Source organism: Conger conger, chromosome 5 (assembly GCF_963514075.1).
Source record: "Conger conger chromosome 5, fConCon1.1, whole genome shotgun sequence".
NCBI lineage: Eukaryota > Metazoa > Chordata > Actinopteri > Anguilliformes > Congridae > Conger > Conger conger.
Window position 1 is genome coordinate 50,633,155 of NC_083764.1, and position 16,603 is coordinate 50,649,757.

At 41.1% G+C, this 16,603-nt stretch overlaps 1 protein-coding gene across 3 annotated transcripts; it reads left to right on the forward strand.

Moving 5' to 3' along the window:
- The first annotated feature begins 253 nt into the window (after positions 1 to 253).
- Positions 254 to 16,508, forward strand: LOC133128763 (U2 snRNP-associated SURP motif-containing protein-like). Of its 3 annotated transcripts, XM_061242525.1 has the most exons (26): positions 254 to 375; positions 2,029 to 2,127; positions 2,550 to 2,661; positions 3,300 to 3,421; positions 3,515 to 3,582; positions 3,668 to 3,756; positions 4,869 to 4,904; positions 4,998 to 5,080; positions 5,351 to 5,516; positions 6,199 to 6,410; positions 7,151 to 7,194; positions 9,015 to 9,119; positions 9,202 to 9,268; positions 9,794 to 9,954; positions 10,418 to 10,580; positions 11,054 to 11,133; positions 11,223 to 11,310; positions 11,461 to 11,598; positions 12,404 to 12,578; positions 12,913 to 12,996; positions 13,088 to 13,151; positions 13,779 to 13,944; positions 14,059 to 14,169; positions 14,597 to 14,742; positions 15,178 to 15,342; positions 15,913 to 16,508. In XM_061242525.1, exons 1-26 carry the CDS (start codon positions 292 to 294, stop codon positions 16,133 to 16,135), a joined length of 3,051 nt encoding a protein of 1,016 aa, XP_061098509.1. In that variant the 5' UTR covers positions 254 to 291; the 3' UTR covers positions 16,136 to 16,508. The 3 variants fall into 3 exon arrangements, with proteins under 3 accessions (XP_061098509.1, XP_061098510.1, XP_061098511.1); XM_061242526.1 differs by lacking the exon at positions 4,869 to 4,904; XM_061242527.1 differs by lacking the exons at positions 254 to 375; positions 2,029 to 2,127; positions 2,550 to 2,661; ... (5 more) ...; positions 5,351 to 5,516; positions 7,151 to 7,194 and having other exon boundaries at positions 6,392 to 6,410.
- Positions 16,509 to 16,603: the final 95 nt, after the last annotated feature.

Consider the following 16,603-nt stretch of genomic DNA (forward strand, 5'->3'; position numbering starts at 1 on the left):
TAAAGTCGTTAAATAAAGAAATAACGCCCATATACTGCTATAATTAAAATGAAATGTTTGTCATTTGTTCATCACTTAACTTAGTTGTCTCTCTGGACCACTCCCCACGCGGTTACTGCAGTTAATAATGGTTTGTTTTGTCCCTCTTCTGCGCAAAAGTCACTGGCGCGGTTTGAGAGTCTGGAGGCTGTAGTGTATAGCATTGAACTGTTCAATGCTGTGGGGCCGAGAAGCCTTGCAGTTCTGTGGCAGCCTCAGAATGTAGAAAAATAGCACAGCGCTTGTCCATCGATGATCAAGACATCGGTAATCGACTACAGGAAAATAAGCAAGATGGCGGATGAAACGCCCGATGCGCAGAAAGCCAGCGCTAAGGTAACTAATTAACGGGGTGCATATCTGAATTTTGTAAAGAGAATAAAACTCCGGTTGTTAACAATATACGTAGTGACTGAAGCCAAAAATACGAAAACTATGTTCGTTGGCCTTCTGTGCAGCTGCCACGCTTAACAATAGCAGGGCGATGGTAGCTAGGTTAGCTAGCTAGCCCTGCACTGAATATTGCAGGCCGTAATGTCGGCGTCTTTCCCTCCTAGCTAACTACTTGTCAATTGTTTTGTGACTATCACGATTACCTGGCTTAGTGTTATTGGACATACGTTGGGACCACGTTAGCCAAGACTATCTAAAACATAACGTTACATTTGGCTATGTATTACCAGTGGCTACAATGCTTTCCAGCTAGCTAATTGTTTGTATACGTCGTTACCATGCTAGCTGTAAATGTAAGTTGGTTCGGTAACGTTAGCTAGCAGATACGAGGTTAGCCCAAGTGTAGGCAACGTTAGGCTAGGCAATCTGTCTAACTAGCTAGCTAATTGGGGAATTTAGGGTGGGTTTAATCCAAGTAAAGTTAACCAACCTGCTATCTTATTGTCAACCATAATATTAGGGGCACACGTGTAAGGCTAGCCATAAAGGTTAACGTTGGCTATGCCTGGATTCACTGTTCAGATAACGTTAACTTTTTTTGTTGTAAAGTTAACGTTAGCTATCTTATTTCGTGTTTTAATTTCTTTTGCAAACCAGCTTTATCTCTCTCCCATTGGTATCTGTGCAGTAGTGAACAGCCACAGATTGCTAACGTGGCCCTCGTGCGCTAATGTCATTTCGATGGTTGTGGCCATATGGTTGTTGACGTTTGGCTTTGTGTTTATACGGTTGAACTGACTATATTTTGCCTGAATTGTTATATAGCCTTAGATGAACTTACTTGTCAGTGAGCAGAGTTGTGTCTGGTTTTGAAGTATTATGCTAAGTTACAGTTTAATTGCCTCCGTTGTCATAGCTAGCTTACTGAAATGAGCTATCCTGATTTGTTTGAAGTGGTTGTGTAAGATTTGTTTTAACAGACATGAACAAATCTAGAGGGTTTGTTTGACTTGCCTAACTTCATGCTTTGCACCATTTATTGCAAGTTTCAGGCTTGTTTAGGGTATGCGAATATTACTTTGACAGCTAACATTGAACAACTTAAACTGTTTAACTAGCCTACTATCTCTCCACATTACCAGAGTCATCTTTGCTTGGACTTGATTAATTCAGATTGGACATTTATGTACTATAATTCATCTGTTTATATGTAGTACCATTTTTTACAACAAACCGGCAGATGACTTCCCCCCCTCTGAGTCAGGTTCTGCTCGAGCTTTCTTCCGGTTAGCCAGGGAATTGCTCCTTGCCACTGTTGCCCTAGGTGAACTCTTGGGGGCCAGTTCTGTAAAGCTGCTTTGACAAAGCCCCTTTGTTAAAAACACTACAAATAATAATAATTGATTGATTGATTTAATAATTAAGATGTAATGCTAGCAGGATGGTTCTGTAAATGACTTGTTTGTCACATTATTACATTGTCTCCCGGTTGAACTTTGTGAACAGAGATGTATTTTAAAAAATATTAATTGCATGGTGCAATCGTAAGAGGCGTTGGTTTCTGTACTAAATTGATTTCTGTAACCTGTTATTTAGGCACTGTTGGAAAGTAAGCTCAAGGCATTCAGCATTGGCAAGATGGCTGTTGCGAAAAGAACTCTCAGCAAGAAGGAGCAAGATGAAATAAAAAAGAAGGTAGGCTTACATGCCCCAGTTTCCCCATCCAGGGCACTCCTGTTTGATAAAAAGTTGGGCTCGGCTGAAATTCATGCACAAAAGTATAGTGAATATTGGCACAAACATTTGTCTCGCAAACCTGCCCCCACTGATCCCTACACTGTACAATCTTCACCGCTGTTTCTGATCTCTTCTGATTTTTATTAGGCATCTAGTAGGCATTTTGTCAGAAATCAATCACTCAATCATCAATCACTATATGAGGGAATGTTAGAATGTGGTTTGCTTAACCAGAATGGCCAACCTTTCAGGAGACTAGGCCCCCACTCTACCTAAGACACAGATATTGTTTTCAGAAATGCAAATTGGCTTGGTTGCTCCCTGCTTTGTGCATTATTTCCGTAATGGTGTAACTATATTTTCATTGTGACATTTCACAGGAGGATGAGCGGGCAGCTGCAGAGATTTACGAGGAGTTCCTCGCTGCATTTGAAGGGGGGGATGGCAAGATCAAGGCTTTTGTCAGAGGTGGCATTGCCAATGCAACAAAAGGTTTGACTCTTTGGACCATTTTTGTAAGACATTAGAAATCCATATTTGAAAATATTAGGGGTTTCTGGGCTGGTGGGGCTCTGTCTTTTTTTCTTTTTTTTTTTTTCTTTATCTTTTCATCGCACCCCTGCCTCTCAGCGTTGTATGTTTTAGTAAGCAAAATACGGTATTGTACACCTAATAAGACCCAGAATATCATTTAGTTTCCATGTGTCTTTTTGCCATCTCCAAATGTCCTTTTTGGAAAACGTCCTAGACATAACTTAGAAAAAACAATGCTCATTTTGGGTGATATTGTCATCAAATTTGAAAGGGGATTTGTCCAGTGTTTTGGCTGTGGCACCATTGTGTTTCTAAGTGTGCTAGGCACCTCCACAATAATCTGTTTCCACTCAAAAACGGAACATCTTTTCATTGAGAACATCCATTTCCACTATGTTTGAGTTTCTGTAAGTTTGACTTAGTAATACTCTTACACAACAAACCCCAAATGGTTGCCTTTCAGAAGAGACTGTTGCCTGTTGTCTAAAGGGTTCAAGAATAGTAGGCATTTCATTTTGCATATGTAATTTTCAAGCTTGTGTTAAGAAAGGGGTTGCTACTTAAGGGGTTAATATTGTTTCAAAATCTCTCTACAGAAGAAGCTGCCACAGATGATAAGAAAGGCAAGCTGTACAAACCCAAATCTTGCTTCACAGAAACAAGTTTTTTGCCGCTAGAAACACCTCCACAATTTTTATCTCTAGAAAAAAGTAAAAATGTAAGTATTTCTTTAGGTATCCTGTCTAGCAATTTTTCTTTTCTTTTCGGTTTGGCACAGTTCAAGTGTGACTTGAAATATTTGTCTTTTCAGGCCTCAAAGAAAGGGGAAAAGGGAAAGAAGAAAAGCAACCTGGAGTTGTTTAAAGAGGAGCTCAAGCAGTACGGGAGCTATTAACGATTCTCTTCATTTATATGGCAGTGCATTTCATGGTACATTTTGATCAACGTCATTCTTGTTGTTCAGGATTCAGGAAGAGCGGGTGGAGAGGCACAAGATGAAAGGACGCGTCAGCAGATTTGAGGCCCCCAGCAGCACAGACGGGAGACGCTCCTGTGAGTTCTGCACTTTAGAGCAGGGTCTTCGAGTGCTACAGACGTCTTTATTTCTTTAGTTTTTTTGCCCCACTTGAATCCCCAATTGCAATTTATTGAATTTATTCATTATAGCTCAGTCGTGCTGGAGCTAAACAGAATTTCACCATTCATTTCAGGCATTGTGTATTCATTAAATTGCCTTGTATTACATTACAGGCATTTGGCCGATGCTCTTATCCAGGTGCATAACCGTAACTAGGGACAGGTCCTCTGAAAAGAGAGCAATGTGCAGTCCCTAGTGCTAGTGACAACGAAGTGGAAACCCTGTAGATTAAATTCATGAGACCAAACCAACAAGAAGCAGCAGTTCAGGCTCTGGTTTGGAAACAAATGAATCAATTAATCTGTGCAATAAGGCTGTGATATCACAAAATCCTGAAACCGCCCTGTCACTCCATGGGCAGGTTGTGCCTACCCCAGCTAGTGCTAGATCAGTGGTTGCCAAACTCGGTCCTGGGGCCCCCCTCTGGGGCTTTCTTTCAGACCTCATTTGCAATCCAAGAATTTTAACAAACTGTTAATTGTTCTTAATTAGAAGGCTTTTCTTGTTTAGTCGGATTATTTACCCCGTTGAGCCAGAAAGTTGTCATGCATGTCATGGAGAATAAAATGATTGTCCTTCTGATGCTGTATTGCAAACAATTGCATAAAAAAAATATCTGATACAGACTGAGGTCAATCAGTAGGGTCCGAACTTGTGGGCACATGGCCCCTAACCATCTGAAGTATAGTGAAGCACTCAAAGACAAACTAAATAACATAACAATCCAAACTGCATTGGGTTCATTAGTTTAAGGGAAAAAATGATGAAAGAAATTGTTCCCTCAAATTTCTCACCTAAAGTTTTTTGCACAATACGGGGGGGGAGTGGGGTGGGGTGGGGCGGGGTATGAGTGCGTTGGGGTACACTGTTCTCAACTATTCTCTGACTCTGAGCTCTTCTTGCCGTCCTGTCGCCGGCACTGTCTTGCCTGTTCCCCTCCGCGCCCTTACTCCCCTGTAACCCTGCCATGTACTCACTTGTCTTTGTGTGGAAACAAGGTTTTACACTGCTTTTCTGCTTCTTTTAGTGGATGGTTGCTCACGAAGAAACCGTCCCTTCAGTGGTAATTTTATTTCATTTTGTGGCATGCTCCTATTTCATTGTTTCACTGTCAGAACGAATGCAGCAACAGTCTCTTAATCTTGCTGTTTTGCAGTTCTGGACGAGTCGGCGCCTGGATCACATGATGTCGGGGACCCTTCTACCACTAATTTATATCTTGGAAACATAAACCCACAGGTAAATAAAATGTAAATGTAAGCACAGAGCATAAGGTTATTTTGGATACTTAAAACTCTGACTTGGTGTGCAAACAATCATTTAGTCATCTCTTCCATATGTTTTTGGGCATGGCGTGTACCTGTTCAGAAGATGTGAAATGTCCTCCAATGAACATGAATTGTTTGTAAGGGGCAAAAAAGAAGTATTGGCGCCGGTAGCGTCATCACACGTGCACGTCAGGCTTTTCAGACCAGGCCAATAAGGAGACTGCATGTTTCTGTTCCTCAGATGAACGAGGAGATGCTTTGTCAGGAGTTTGGTCGTTACGGTCCGTTGGCCAGCGTGAAGATCATGTGGCCCAGGACCGATGAGGAGCGGGCCAGGGAGAGAAACTGTGGCTTTGTGGCTTTCATGACCAGGAGAGACGCAGAGCGAGCACTCAAACATTTAAACGGTAAGGCTGTGTGCACTGGGCTGATTCGGTGTACTTTTAGTGTCACTGACTACTTTTACATGCATACAGTATTCTGGTTATTGCCATTATTCCAAATCAGACGATTCTGTATAAGCTGTTTACATGGCTGCTGAGAAATGAATCCCATATACATGCCCCTGTGCATATTTTCGCTCATGTTTGCAACTCAGTCGGTAGTGGGTTCTGAGTAAGCTGTATCCATGTCCATATAGCGCTCTATTTAGCTGAATATTGTCTTCCACCATATAAAGTGGCTGCAGAAAGAATTTGGACCCCTTCACTTTTTGTTGTAGATGCAGTTTTAAATGGATCACATTGATATTTTTGCCCATCAATCTGCACTCAATAACCAATAATGTCAAAGTGAAAACTTTGTTTTCAAATATTTAAGATTTCAAATTTAAGAATGAAAAATCAGACCCTTTGCTGATTTGCAAATTGAATGGATTGGACATTGTTTAGGAAGGCACATACCTGTGTCCCACAATCCTTTTACTCTGTGGGCTGGCTATTTTTGTGAATGCTAGTTTGTATTCTGAGTTACATGGGTAGCCACAGCTATGTCAGTGCTAATGTTAGCTCAGTTGGCTAGCTATCACCTAGGTTAGGCAAATGGCAACCTTTTTAGCCAGCAAATCTGATTTGAGTTTCATTATTCCAGGCAAGACCATCATGAATTTTGAGATGAAACTGGGTTGGGGTAAGGGAGTCCCAATCCCACCCCACCCCATATACATCCCGCCCTCCATGGTGGAGCACACCCTGCCTCCACCGCCCTCCGGACTGCCCTTCAACGCCCAGCCCCGCGAGCGGCTGAAGAACCCCAACGCCACGCTGCAGTCCCCCCCTAAAAACAAGGAGGAGTTTGATAAGGTAATTTGCTGCACAATTAATGGGCAATTTCAGCCATCGTAATTGCTCAGTGAAATAGCACTAAATAAGGCAAATGATTTGCTTGTCAAAATGCTTTGTTTTGACCCGTAAAAGTCACTAGGTTTGTGTGGTGCAAATTGGTCAATTTTGCAACTATTTTATATTGGGCTCCAGTTAGCAAGCAAGCTCTGTTTAATTAATAGCAAAATTCACAAATCATATTCAAAAAGAAAATTCATGGGTAGTGGTATATCATGTTTTAATGATTTGGAGCAATGGTAAGTGTGAGAAAGAAAGATAAATTAGAAATCAGAATTGTGACTGTTTTTCTTTTATTTAATGAACTATAATTAGTACTCATTTGATTGTAATTGGTGTTTGAAATGAAGTTCAGTTCACACTGTTTAAAATTGTAGGCTGTATTTGTTAATTGAAAGCAAATTCTGCTGTGCATCTATATAGCTGAAATGGTTTGCTTTTTTATTTGAACAAAATTGGCCACTTACAAATCTGATATGAACCTCTTCAGTTATTGAGTTGCACAAAATGTGTCATTCATTCTGAAATTAGTGGACAGTTTAGCATAAGCATTTTCTTTGTATGAAGTTTTAAAACTGACAGCAGTAATGTAAAGTGCCTCTATGCAAATTTTGATGCATTTAAAGTATTTTGATTGTCTCTTGTATTCAAACAATACTCACATATTCTATGTTTATTATCTGATGTGACTTCATATCCAGACTCTGTCGCAAGCCATAGTCAAAGTGGTTATCCCAACAGAAAGGTACATGTTTTTCTTTTTTTTTAAATTGACGTAAATTGTAGAAAAAATTTCCCATATCAGTTTACGAAAAAAAGTTTGATGAATTGGACAAAGCATGCTGCAAGAGGTTGGTTTGGGAGAGCAATAGTCGGATGAGAAGGCTTATTTAGCACCGTCAGGGATCAGACTTCAATGAGATCTATAATGCATTTGATTTCATTATAGATCTCATTGTCCATTATCATTCTGAAATTGCTAATCTCCATTGGTCTCCAAGGGTCTCCATTGTTAATAGCATCAGGAAAAAAAAAACTAGCACTGGCTGTATCCTCTGGTTTTTGGCATTTCATGAGTTGACTGAGCTTTTTTATTTTATTTTATTTTATTTTTATTTTTTTGCTTTAGGGGTGGCCTAGCGTACCCTAGCGTAGTGGTTAATGTACATGACGGGGATCGATCCCCGGTGTAGGCACAATAAGATCCGTTGGGCCCTTGAGCAAGGCCCTTAACCCTGCATTGCTCCAGGGGAGGCTTGTCTCCTGCTTAGTCTAATCAACTGTAAGTTGCTTTGGATAAAAGCTTCAGCTACATAACATGTAATGTAATGGTATAAAACTAGGAAGGTTTCAAAATCCCAGTGGATTTACCAAGCACACACCAAGCCCTGCACTCGTACAACTACATTAGGTGCGATTTATCCTAAGAAAACATATTATTTAGTTGTGAACTATTTGTGCCTTATTTGAAATGCGCTAAGGGACATAACATTGCTGGACTACCATCTTGACTATTGCTCACTCCAACCGCACACCCCTTGGGCCTCTGTGAGCCGAGCATGCATACAGCCAGCCCCAATCCATGTAGTCTGAGTGACCTTTGACATTGGCCTTGGTGAGCTGCACAAGCTGAGCTGTCTCCAGCAGCGAGGGACCTGAAAAGCGTCACGGGACGGATTGGGAAAGTATTCAGGTTTTTACCTGGCAAGGGTACGATCGGCTCCGATACATGTGAATATGTGTTATATATGAAAGGCATCCCTTGTTGTTATGTTGGCCGCTTTAGTCTTAATCTTAGACACTCACACCTCCACGTAAATTACCTCAAGATGCTTTTATCCTTTACCTCCTAATTTTTGTCATTCACATTTGTTCACTGTCATGCACTCATAGAAGATATGTCATTATGTAGCCACTTTAAGATACTGCTTGGGAAAGGTATTGTTTAATGAAGTCTTTGGCAGTAAATCTCTTATTTTTATTTCATTGAATGCACTTTATTTACAGATTCCTCGTTGTTGATATTGTCAGTCAGTTTTAATTCTTACAAAAGAAAAGCAGTCAAAATATACTGGTTGTTCTTTTTTATATTAATTTTTTTTCATTCTGCTTTAAGTCTATGCTGAACTTTATTATTTTCTAGTATTATTTTAGTCTGTTCTTGTTAGTTTGTTTAATGTGCTGAATGGTTTTTCATAGCCCTTACGTCATTTATTTAACCATTGGCCAAGTGTTAAGAATGTATTTAGGAATTTCAAGTAAAAGCAAAATAGTTTTGGTTATAGTTTTCAGTAAAGTATTCTCAAAACTGCAAATAAACAGTGAATTCAGAGTTTAAAATCTTAAGATTTTCAGTTGTTTCAGGTGAGCATCTTTGTACAGTTTTGCTCTAGTCTAAAGTGCACCCTTAGCCTGAATCACATTTGGTTCATTACAGTTGAATTTTTTCACAAACCCCTTAAAATATGCTTGCTATGCTTGTATATTTAGTGAATGTGACAGAAAGAGGTAGAAGATAAAGAGGTAATTCTGAATCCGTTTGCTCTAACTGTGTTTTTCTTGTAGGAATTTGCTCTCCCTGATTCACCGAATGATCGAGTTTGTGGTGCGTGAGGGCCCAATGTTTGAAGCCATGGTTATGAACCGGGAGATAAGCAACCCAATGTTCAGGTGTGTAAGACCTTCCCTTTAGCTCACAAGTACCCTTTTTTTTTCTTGTTAATTTACTCCTGTGATTTTTCTTAATTAACAGGTTCCTGTTTGAGAACCAAAGCCCAGCACATGTATACTATAGATGGAAGCTCTACTCCATTCTTCAGGTAAGACATTGATTTCTATGTAGCAATGACATTCTAAGACTGAAGTTGGTGACACTGTGTCATGTTTTTCCTGGATGGCTCCTGATTGGTGCACTTTGCATAATCGTTCATGGTGAGAGCAGGCATTGCTCTGTAGTCACAGGATTGAGGTTTTGGGTCTTGGCAGTGTCTTCAGACAAGCTGGAAGTCCGTATTGTCACTTAACAGTTGCTTGGGTTTTTGGTGGGTTTGGTCGCCCAATGTTCATCTGGTTCCTGCTACACTATTTCCTTCCAACAACGCCCCAGGAACCTACTGACTATCACTTGTAGTCAGTGACTGATTCACATATTCATTTAGTACTAGCTGTAACTGAAAGGCCTATTTCGTGTGACCTACTCCTTGGGTCAAAAGCAAAGCATTTCATTTGGTGCAGTGATGGGTTGTGTTGTGATATCTTACAAAGTTTCAAATTCCAAATTAGAGAGGAAAAAAAGTTGTTTAAAATATAATTTCCGGTTGACATGTGGAAATGTTTTGCTGTAGGGAGAGTCTCCCACCAAGTGGAAGACTGAGGAATTTCGCATGTTTAAGAATGGGTCATTGTGGCGGCCCCCTCCATTGAACCCCTACTTGCATGGGACACTGGAGGATGAAGAGGAGGAAGAAGAGGAGGAGTCCAGCAAAAAAGGCTGCTTGAAAGACGAGTGAGTTTCTCATAAATGGGGAGTGTTCAAACTGAAGGGTCCTCTACACGGCATTCCTCTGTAAAATGTATACAGTGTTACGTACATGTGTTTATATTTCATACATTTAAAAAATATATATTGCTGTCAATATATTCCAACAATCACATAATTTATGCTTCTAGCTATCTAGTAGCAGCATGTGGTGGCGTGTGCATTTGTTTGAAGTAAAAGATGAAAATAGTGTTATTCAGTTAGGTTGCATAGTCGTTCGTTCTCAGTTTCGAGTACTGGGCCGTTTCATCTCACCCTAAGCATGCTGATGGTCACTGGAACAGTTGATCGACCACGCTGGCCCGTGCCACTAACCGTCATCACCTAACCAAGCTTGAGGTCTCATCCTGGACTTTTTGTGCAAAAGAACCAAAAAAGATTAAAGTTTTTGAAAAGTGGGCTTTGCCTCCCGCTCTTCCTTCCGCTGCAGGGAGCGGGACAAGCTGGAGGAGATGCTCCGGGCTCTGGCGCCCAGGAAGGGTGACATCGCTGAAGCCATGGTCTTCTGCCTGAGTCACGCCGACGCAGCCGAGGAGGTGGTAGAGTGCATCGCCGAGTCTCTGTCCATCCTGAAGACCCCTCTGCCAAAGAAGGTGAGCTTCAGGCCCAGGTGCTTAGCCAGCTGTAGCACATCGAGCGGGAGGGGGAGAGAGCAGGGAAAGGAAAGGGAGTGATTCTACATCTACATTTTCGACATTCAAATAAATTGCTTGTGGGATTTCTCATTGTTTTGTCAAAGGTCATTGTTAATTCTATTGATATTCACTGAGAAAATATCCCTGCTGCCTGAAATAGGATGAGTCATTGGTACTTGCTTGCTTTCCATGCTTGCTTTACTGCCTAAAAGATTGAGTGAATGCAGATGTCTGGATACTGACTTATTATATGCATGAAAAGATGGGGGGGAAGTCTGAGTTTTGTTATCTGATTTTTCGGAAGATGTGGAATTTCACATTATTGCGCAATTGGCCAATTGTCAATGGTCTTTATTCTTGTGTTATTGCTGAAAACTGGTGTCATAGCCAAGTAGCCATAGTGCTGATGTGTATATATTTTTTCCCTTCAGATTGCGCGACTATATTTGGTGTCGGATGTCCTGTACAACTCGTCTGCTAAAGTTGCCAATGCCTCTTACTATCGGAAATTGTAAGTATGCACTCTAATGCAGTAGATTAGTTGTTTTTAAATTGGGAATTTGTATTTTTTTTAACTCTTCTTCATTTTGTACCATACAGCTTTGAAGCAAAACTGTGTCAAATATTCTCTGACCTCAATGCCACCTACAAGATAATACAGGGCCACCTTCAATCAGAAAACTTCAAGGTATATTTTTTTCTGTTCCCAATTCAGAAATTGATGAAGCAAGCCGCCCACGTATGTGTAATCGGAACACAGTAGTTGGTTCACATCTGTGAACATATGACAAGTGTTACTTGTTTTCACGAAGACTTACTCTCTACTGTTGCCTCCCAGCAAAGGGTTATGTCCTGTTTCCGAGCATGGGAAGAGTGGGCGGTGTACCCAGACCCCTTCCTGATCAAACTGCAGAACATCTTCCTAGGCCTGGTCAGCCTGGACACAGAGAAGGGTACCTTACAGGCTGTTGTTGAGGTAAGTATCGTAGTATAAAGTACACTAGACAAGCAGTAACTAGGAATATACTATTCCACAGTCAATCTGTTTTATTAGAATGGTTAAGGGGACAAATTGACAAAAATGTCAAAAGGGAAATGCTTCTTTTTTGTCTACATGCACTTCAAACCAATTAATTATTTTCACCAATTAAGCAAATGGCAGATAACTGCAAAAAGATGTCAGGTAACATGTACAGGAAGGTTACGTGAATTGACATGAACTAGTGTAGTTAACTAACTACTGAAGTCAATGTAATGTAATGTGTACAGCTTTGTATTTGTACATAATTGATGGTAATGACTACATTAGTTGCCAGTTCATATTGGAATGAAAAAAACAGTTAATATATTTGGTTGTAACTTGTTTGGTTAGCTCATTATAAGTTTATCCTATTGTTTGCTAATGTATAAATATTAATGTAACCTATACATTGCTTAGTGATTAACAAATAGGTTAACTAATGAAAAGTTATTAATGCATTTGTACATCAATTCATTCTTAATCACTATATTAATTATTGCCCATTCACGTACATTATTGTAAAGTGTGAGATTTCGGACCATTGTGTATAAATCCTTGTCCTGTGATCTTGTTGTACATGGCTTTTTACATCAGGCTCAGGCAAGTTTGGGAGCTGTTAATCAGATGATCATTTTGGTCTGGTGTCAACACTCCACTCAGACACTTAGATAATGAAGGTGTGAAGCTGGCAGGCAGGATTGCACTGGGTTTGTGGGTTGTGTAGGAGGCTTGTCAACTTCTCTGACTCTGGGTTGTACAGGAGGAGCCAGCTGAAGACATCGACGGAGCCCCCATTGTGGAGGAGGAGCTGGATGGGGCCCCCATAGAAGACGTGGACGGGGCCCCAATCGAGCCTTCCATTGACGGAGCTCCCCTGGATGACCTGGATGGGGTTCCCATAAAGGCGGTTGAGGAGGACCTGGATGGCGTTCCCTGTTAGTACCCTTATAGGAAAATGTCCTCGTGAAATTCCCATCTCCATTCTGTGTTCTTTTTGGGTTGTACCCTCCAGTAACCAGATAGTTTACTCCTGTTCTTTCTTTCGTCTCGGTTTCATTACTCTGCAAAGTAGATATGGCATATTCTGTTTGCAATGCCCCTTCCTAAATATTTTAAGGTTCATTGGTTAAGAGACCAAACTTTCAATGTTAAGAACGCGTAGTTGGTCTGAAATGTGACTACTGGTATGGACAAAGGACAACTCCATATGACGTATATGGCTGAATTGAAAGTATGTTCTAAACGTAGCTTTTTTTCCCTCTGCTTCAGTGGACCAGTCTGTGCAAAAACAAGGTTTTAAAACAGCACCTTCAAAGTGGGAGGAAGTAGATGGTTCAGCACTGGAAGCACAAGGTGAGGTTTCTGTATTGGGTAATAAACTAGTTAACTGTGTTCAGTTCCTGTGATTTTAAGTATTTTTAAGAGCCATTTCCCATTTCCCTAGCTATAACAACCTCCAAGTGGGAAGTTTTCGATCCGCCAGAAGAGATCGAGGAAAGCCTGAAGAAGTAAGTGGCGCCAAATGTGAACAATGTCTGTGCCGTGTCCTGTAGTTTGTTGGTGTTTGGCATGCTTAACATAAGACCTCCAGACCCATGTTTTTGCTATAGCTTTTTTATGCTCAAAGTCTAAGTTTCAACTATAGGTGGTTAAAGTAATTGCCTTTTTTCTGGATACAAATTGACTGCTTAACCCTGAAGGCTGTCAGGGGTGTATGATTGATCCTTAAAGCAGTGAAATATATGCTGCCAGGTGTTTGCTCGATTCTGGCTGGGTCTTTTATAGTCTTGGATGGAAATAATAGTCCCAGTGCATAGTAGTTTGAGCTCGTCCCGGTCTTCAGGCAGATTAGCATGTTGAGAAGCTGCCTGCTCGTTGATCCAGGTTAGTAGTATACCAACCTGCTTCTAGGAAAAAAGTAGAGTGAGACAAACTGCTATGCATGAAAGGGTGTAATTTCCATCACTGGTCGTGCCTGTCCATGTACCGCAGGGGTCACCAACCTTGTTCCTGAAGATCTGTTGGTTTTCACTCCAACCTCAGTAAAGCACAACTCATTCAACAGCTAAAGAGCATGTTGAGCTGCTAACTAGTAGAATCAGGTCACTTTTATAAATGCAGCTTTGTTTCTACAGGGAGGAGGTGGTGAGTGAAGATGTGGGGGACCCCAAGAGTTCTACTTCAGCTGAGCAACAACCTCCACCACCCAACCCAGCTCGGCCTGTCGAGTCCTCTGACTCCAAATTGGCCAAGGCCTCGGAAATCACGGAGGAGAGGCGAGCCAAGCTTCGGGAGATAGAGGTAACGGCAGGCCCCACGTTTGTCTCAGCCCAGTCCAAGTTCCCAGCATGCTTGCTTCCCTGCTTTGTTTTAGTAAAGTGGGTTAATGTGTCACACTTGTTGATTTGTGTCCAGCTCAAAGTGATGAAGTTTCAAGACGAACTGGAATCTGGAAAACGGCCCAAGAAGTCTGGCCAGAGCATGCAAGAGCAAGTGGAGCACTATAGAGACAAATTACTGCTAAGGGTGAGGAAATGTCCCATGCAATGGTTTTGAGGACAGTGTCAAGTAATACCATATATTGGAATGTGTACAGAAGTGGCAGTAGCATATTTCATACTGTCCTACTACTGCGTCATTTTGTGTGCATTTAATGTGCAGTCTTTGAAATGGCATCTCGTCATAGAGTGCTTCCATTGTCGGAGTAGGAGCAGTTTTACTACATGTACACCCATTCATTCCAACATTGGGATTCTGAAAAGGCTAATAGTTTTAAGTGCAATGCTGCCACCCCGAGGTACTGTTAACACATCCCAGCCATTCATTAATTTATTCCTTCCGTTTTGAGAAATTGTTTATCCTGATATTTTTAGATGTGTCAAGGAGTGAAAATCCAAGTATTTCCCTTCCCTGCTTCCTGAATCAAAAATATTCCTTTTGCTTGTTTGGCCAGGAAAAAGAAAAAGAAATGGAAAGGGAGAAGGAAAAAGAGAGGGAGAAAAAGGAGCAAGAGAAAAAAGAACAGGAAAAAACCGAGGTCCGTTTGAAAGATGAGAAAGACAAGGACAAAGATGACTCTACTCCAACCAGAAAGGAGAGGTAAGAGATCTTCACAGTCTCTGTAAAGATGCAATACTTCACTTGTCTGCAATTAAAGAAATGGTGAATATTTCCTTTTCCCAAACTGGATAAATCTGGACTATATCCATCTGAGGGCAAATTATATATTTTTGAAAAAGGTCTGAGATATTTTTGGCTAGTCTAGGTGCTGGTTTTTGTTCCAACTAATGACCTTAGTTTTAGCTCTATAAGCTATGCTGGTTCTCTCCTGTACTTGAGCACAGTAAAATCTTTAGCATACACTTGCAGTCTGTGGCTGTAGCTGGTGCTTTACAAGTGTAAGATCAAGATAGGATTGAAGTAGTGAAAACATTAGGAGCTGAAGTTGGCACAAAATCCTGAAACGGATCGGCCTTTGTTGTGCACCACTGCTCTAGAACTACCTGCATAACAAATGTCCTGCTTGGTTGCCAGGAAACGCAGATACAGCGCCTCACCGAGTCCCACGCCCAGCAGCAGTCGACGGGCCAGATCTCCCTCCCCTCGCTCAGAACGCTCGACTCGGTCCTACACCAAGGACAGCTCCCGCTCGTCTCACAAAGACTCGCCTCGGGACCGAAGCAGGAAGTCCTCCAAGAGGTAGCGCCCTTTTCATCCTGGACGTGAGACATGACATAACGTTTCTGGAAGGTGACCTCAGGGGTTATTGAAACTTAACATAATGCTGAAAACAGGCCATTCAGCCCGGCAATGCTCACCTTTTCCTACCACTAAAGTGTACCTAATAGCAAAATAGTATCTAAATAGTGATAGTCCCAGTGTTTCTGCCTTCACTACATGTTCTGGCAAATTTTCCTCTCTCTTTGAGGAAAAAATACTTCCTAATATCTGTGCGGAATTTATCCATTGCAAATGTCCATTTATGCTCCCTTGTTCTGCTAACCAAACTCATCCTGAAGAATCGCCTGTAATTCACTTTGTTAATCCCTTTAAAGAATTGAATAGCCTCAAATGAATGTAACTTCATCTTCATGTCTGTTTAGCTAATAAGCAATACAATATTTCATTGATTGTGTATATCGAGTGTGAAAATGTATAGCACTTTCCATTGCATATGTACTTTTATTCATTATTTCTCACTGAATTATCAATATTTTTACTTGTGCCTTGGAACATTAATCAGTGTGTTAATTTCAACTTCACTTTTAGGTCACCTTCAGCACCCAGGACGCCAAAGCGATTGCGAAGGTCCCGGTCGAGAACCCCCAAAAAATCAAGCAAAAAATCCAGGTCTCGGTCCAGATCTCCACATCGATCTCACAAGAAATCCAGAACCAAGTCTAGGTCCCCACACCGGTCTCACAAGAAATCTAGATCAAAGTCTAGGTCTCCACACAGATCTCACAAGAAATCGAAGAAAAGTAAACACTGACAAATCGCTTCCCTTCCCACCAACAACTGTGATGTATAAATAACTGGGTGGCAGTTTCTTTTTTCTTTTTCTTTTTTTTTAAATGTGCCTCAATGATGGAAGACGACAAACTTGGAGAGTGTTCACTTCCCCCCCCCCCCCCCCCCCCACCTGTACTCTCCCGGTTTTTTTATTTTATTTCCTTCTGCACTAACAGCTATGTTGTCTCTGATTAGAGCCAACAATGTTCTATATTGTATGATAATGACATTACCTGATGTCCCAAGTTTCCACACGGAAGGAATTCTTGTGTCTGATTTCCAGGCAGGTGATTGGTCTTATTTTCATGATTGTTCCTTTTTTGTAGTTCTCATTAAAAAGAATTTACGATAAATTCTTGTCAAGTTTCATTGTACACATTTGACCATATTTGGAACGTTCTGAACATATTCTAAGCTGGGAACTGCTGTATGAGACCTGATACCAAGC

Coding starts and splice junctions, on each gene's coding strand:
- LOC133128763 (XM_061242525.1), top strand. CDS start 292: ATGATCAAGACATCGGTAATCGACTACAGGAAAATAAGCAAGATGGCG. Junction 4,905..4,997: donor AAGAAACCGTCCCTTCAGTG/GTAATTTTATTT, acceptor GCTGTTTTGCAG/TTCTGGACGAGTCGGCGCCT. Junction 11,134..11,222: donor GCCTCTTACTATCGGAAATT/GTAAGTATGCAC, acceptor TGTACCATACAG/CTTTGAAGCAAAACTGTGTC.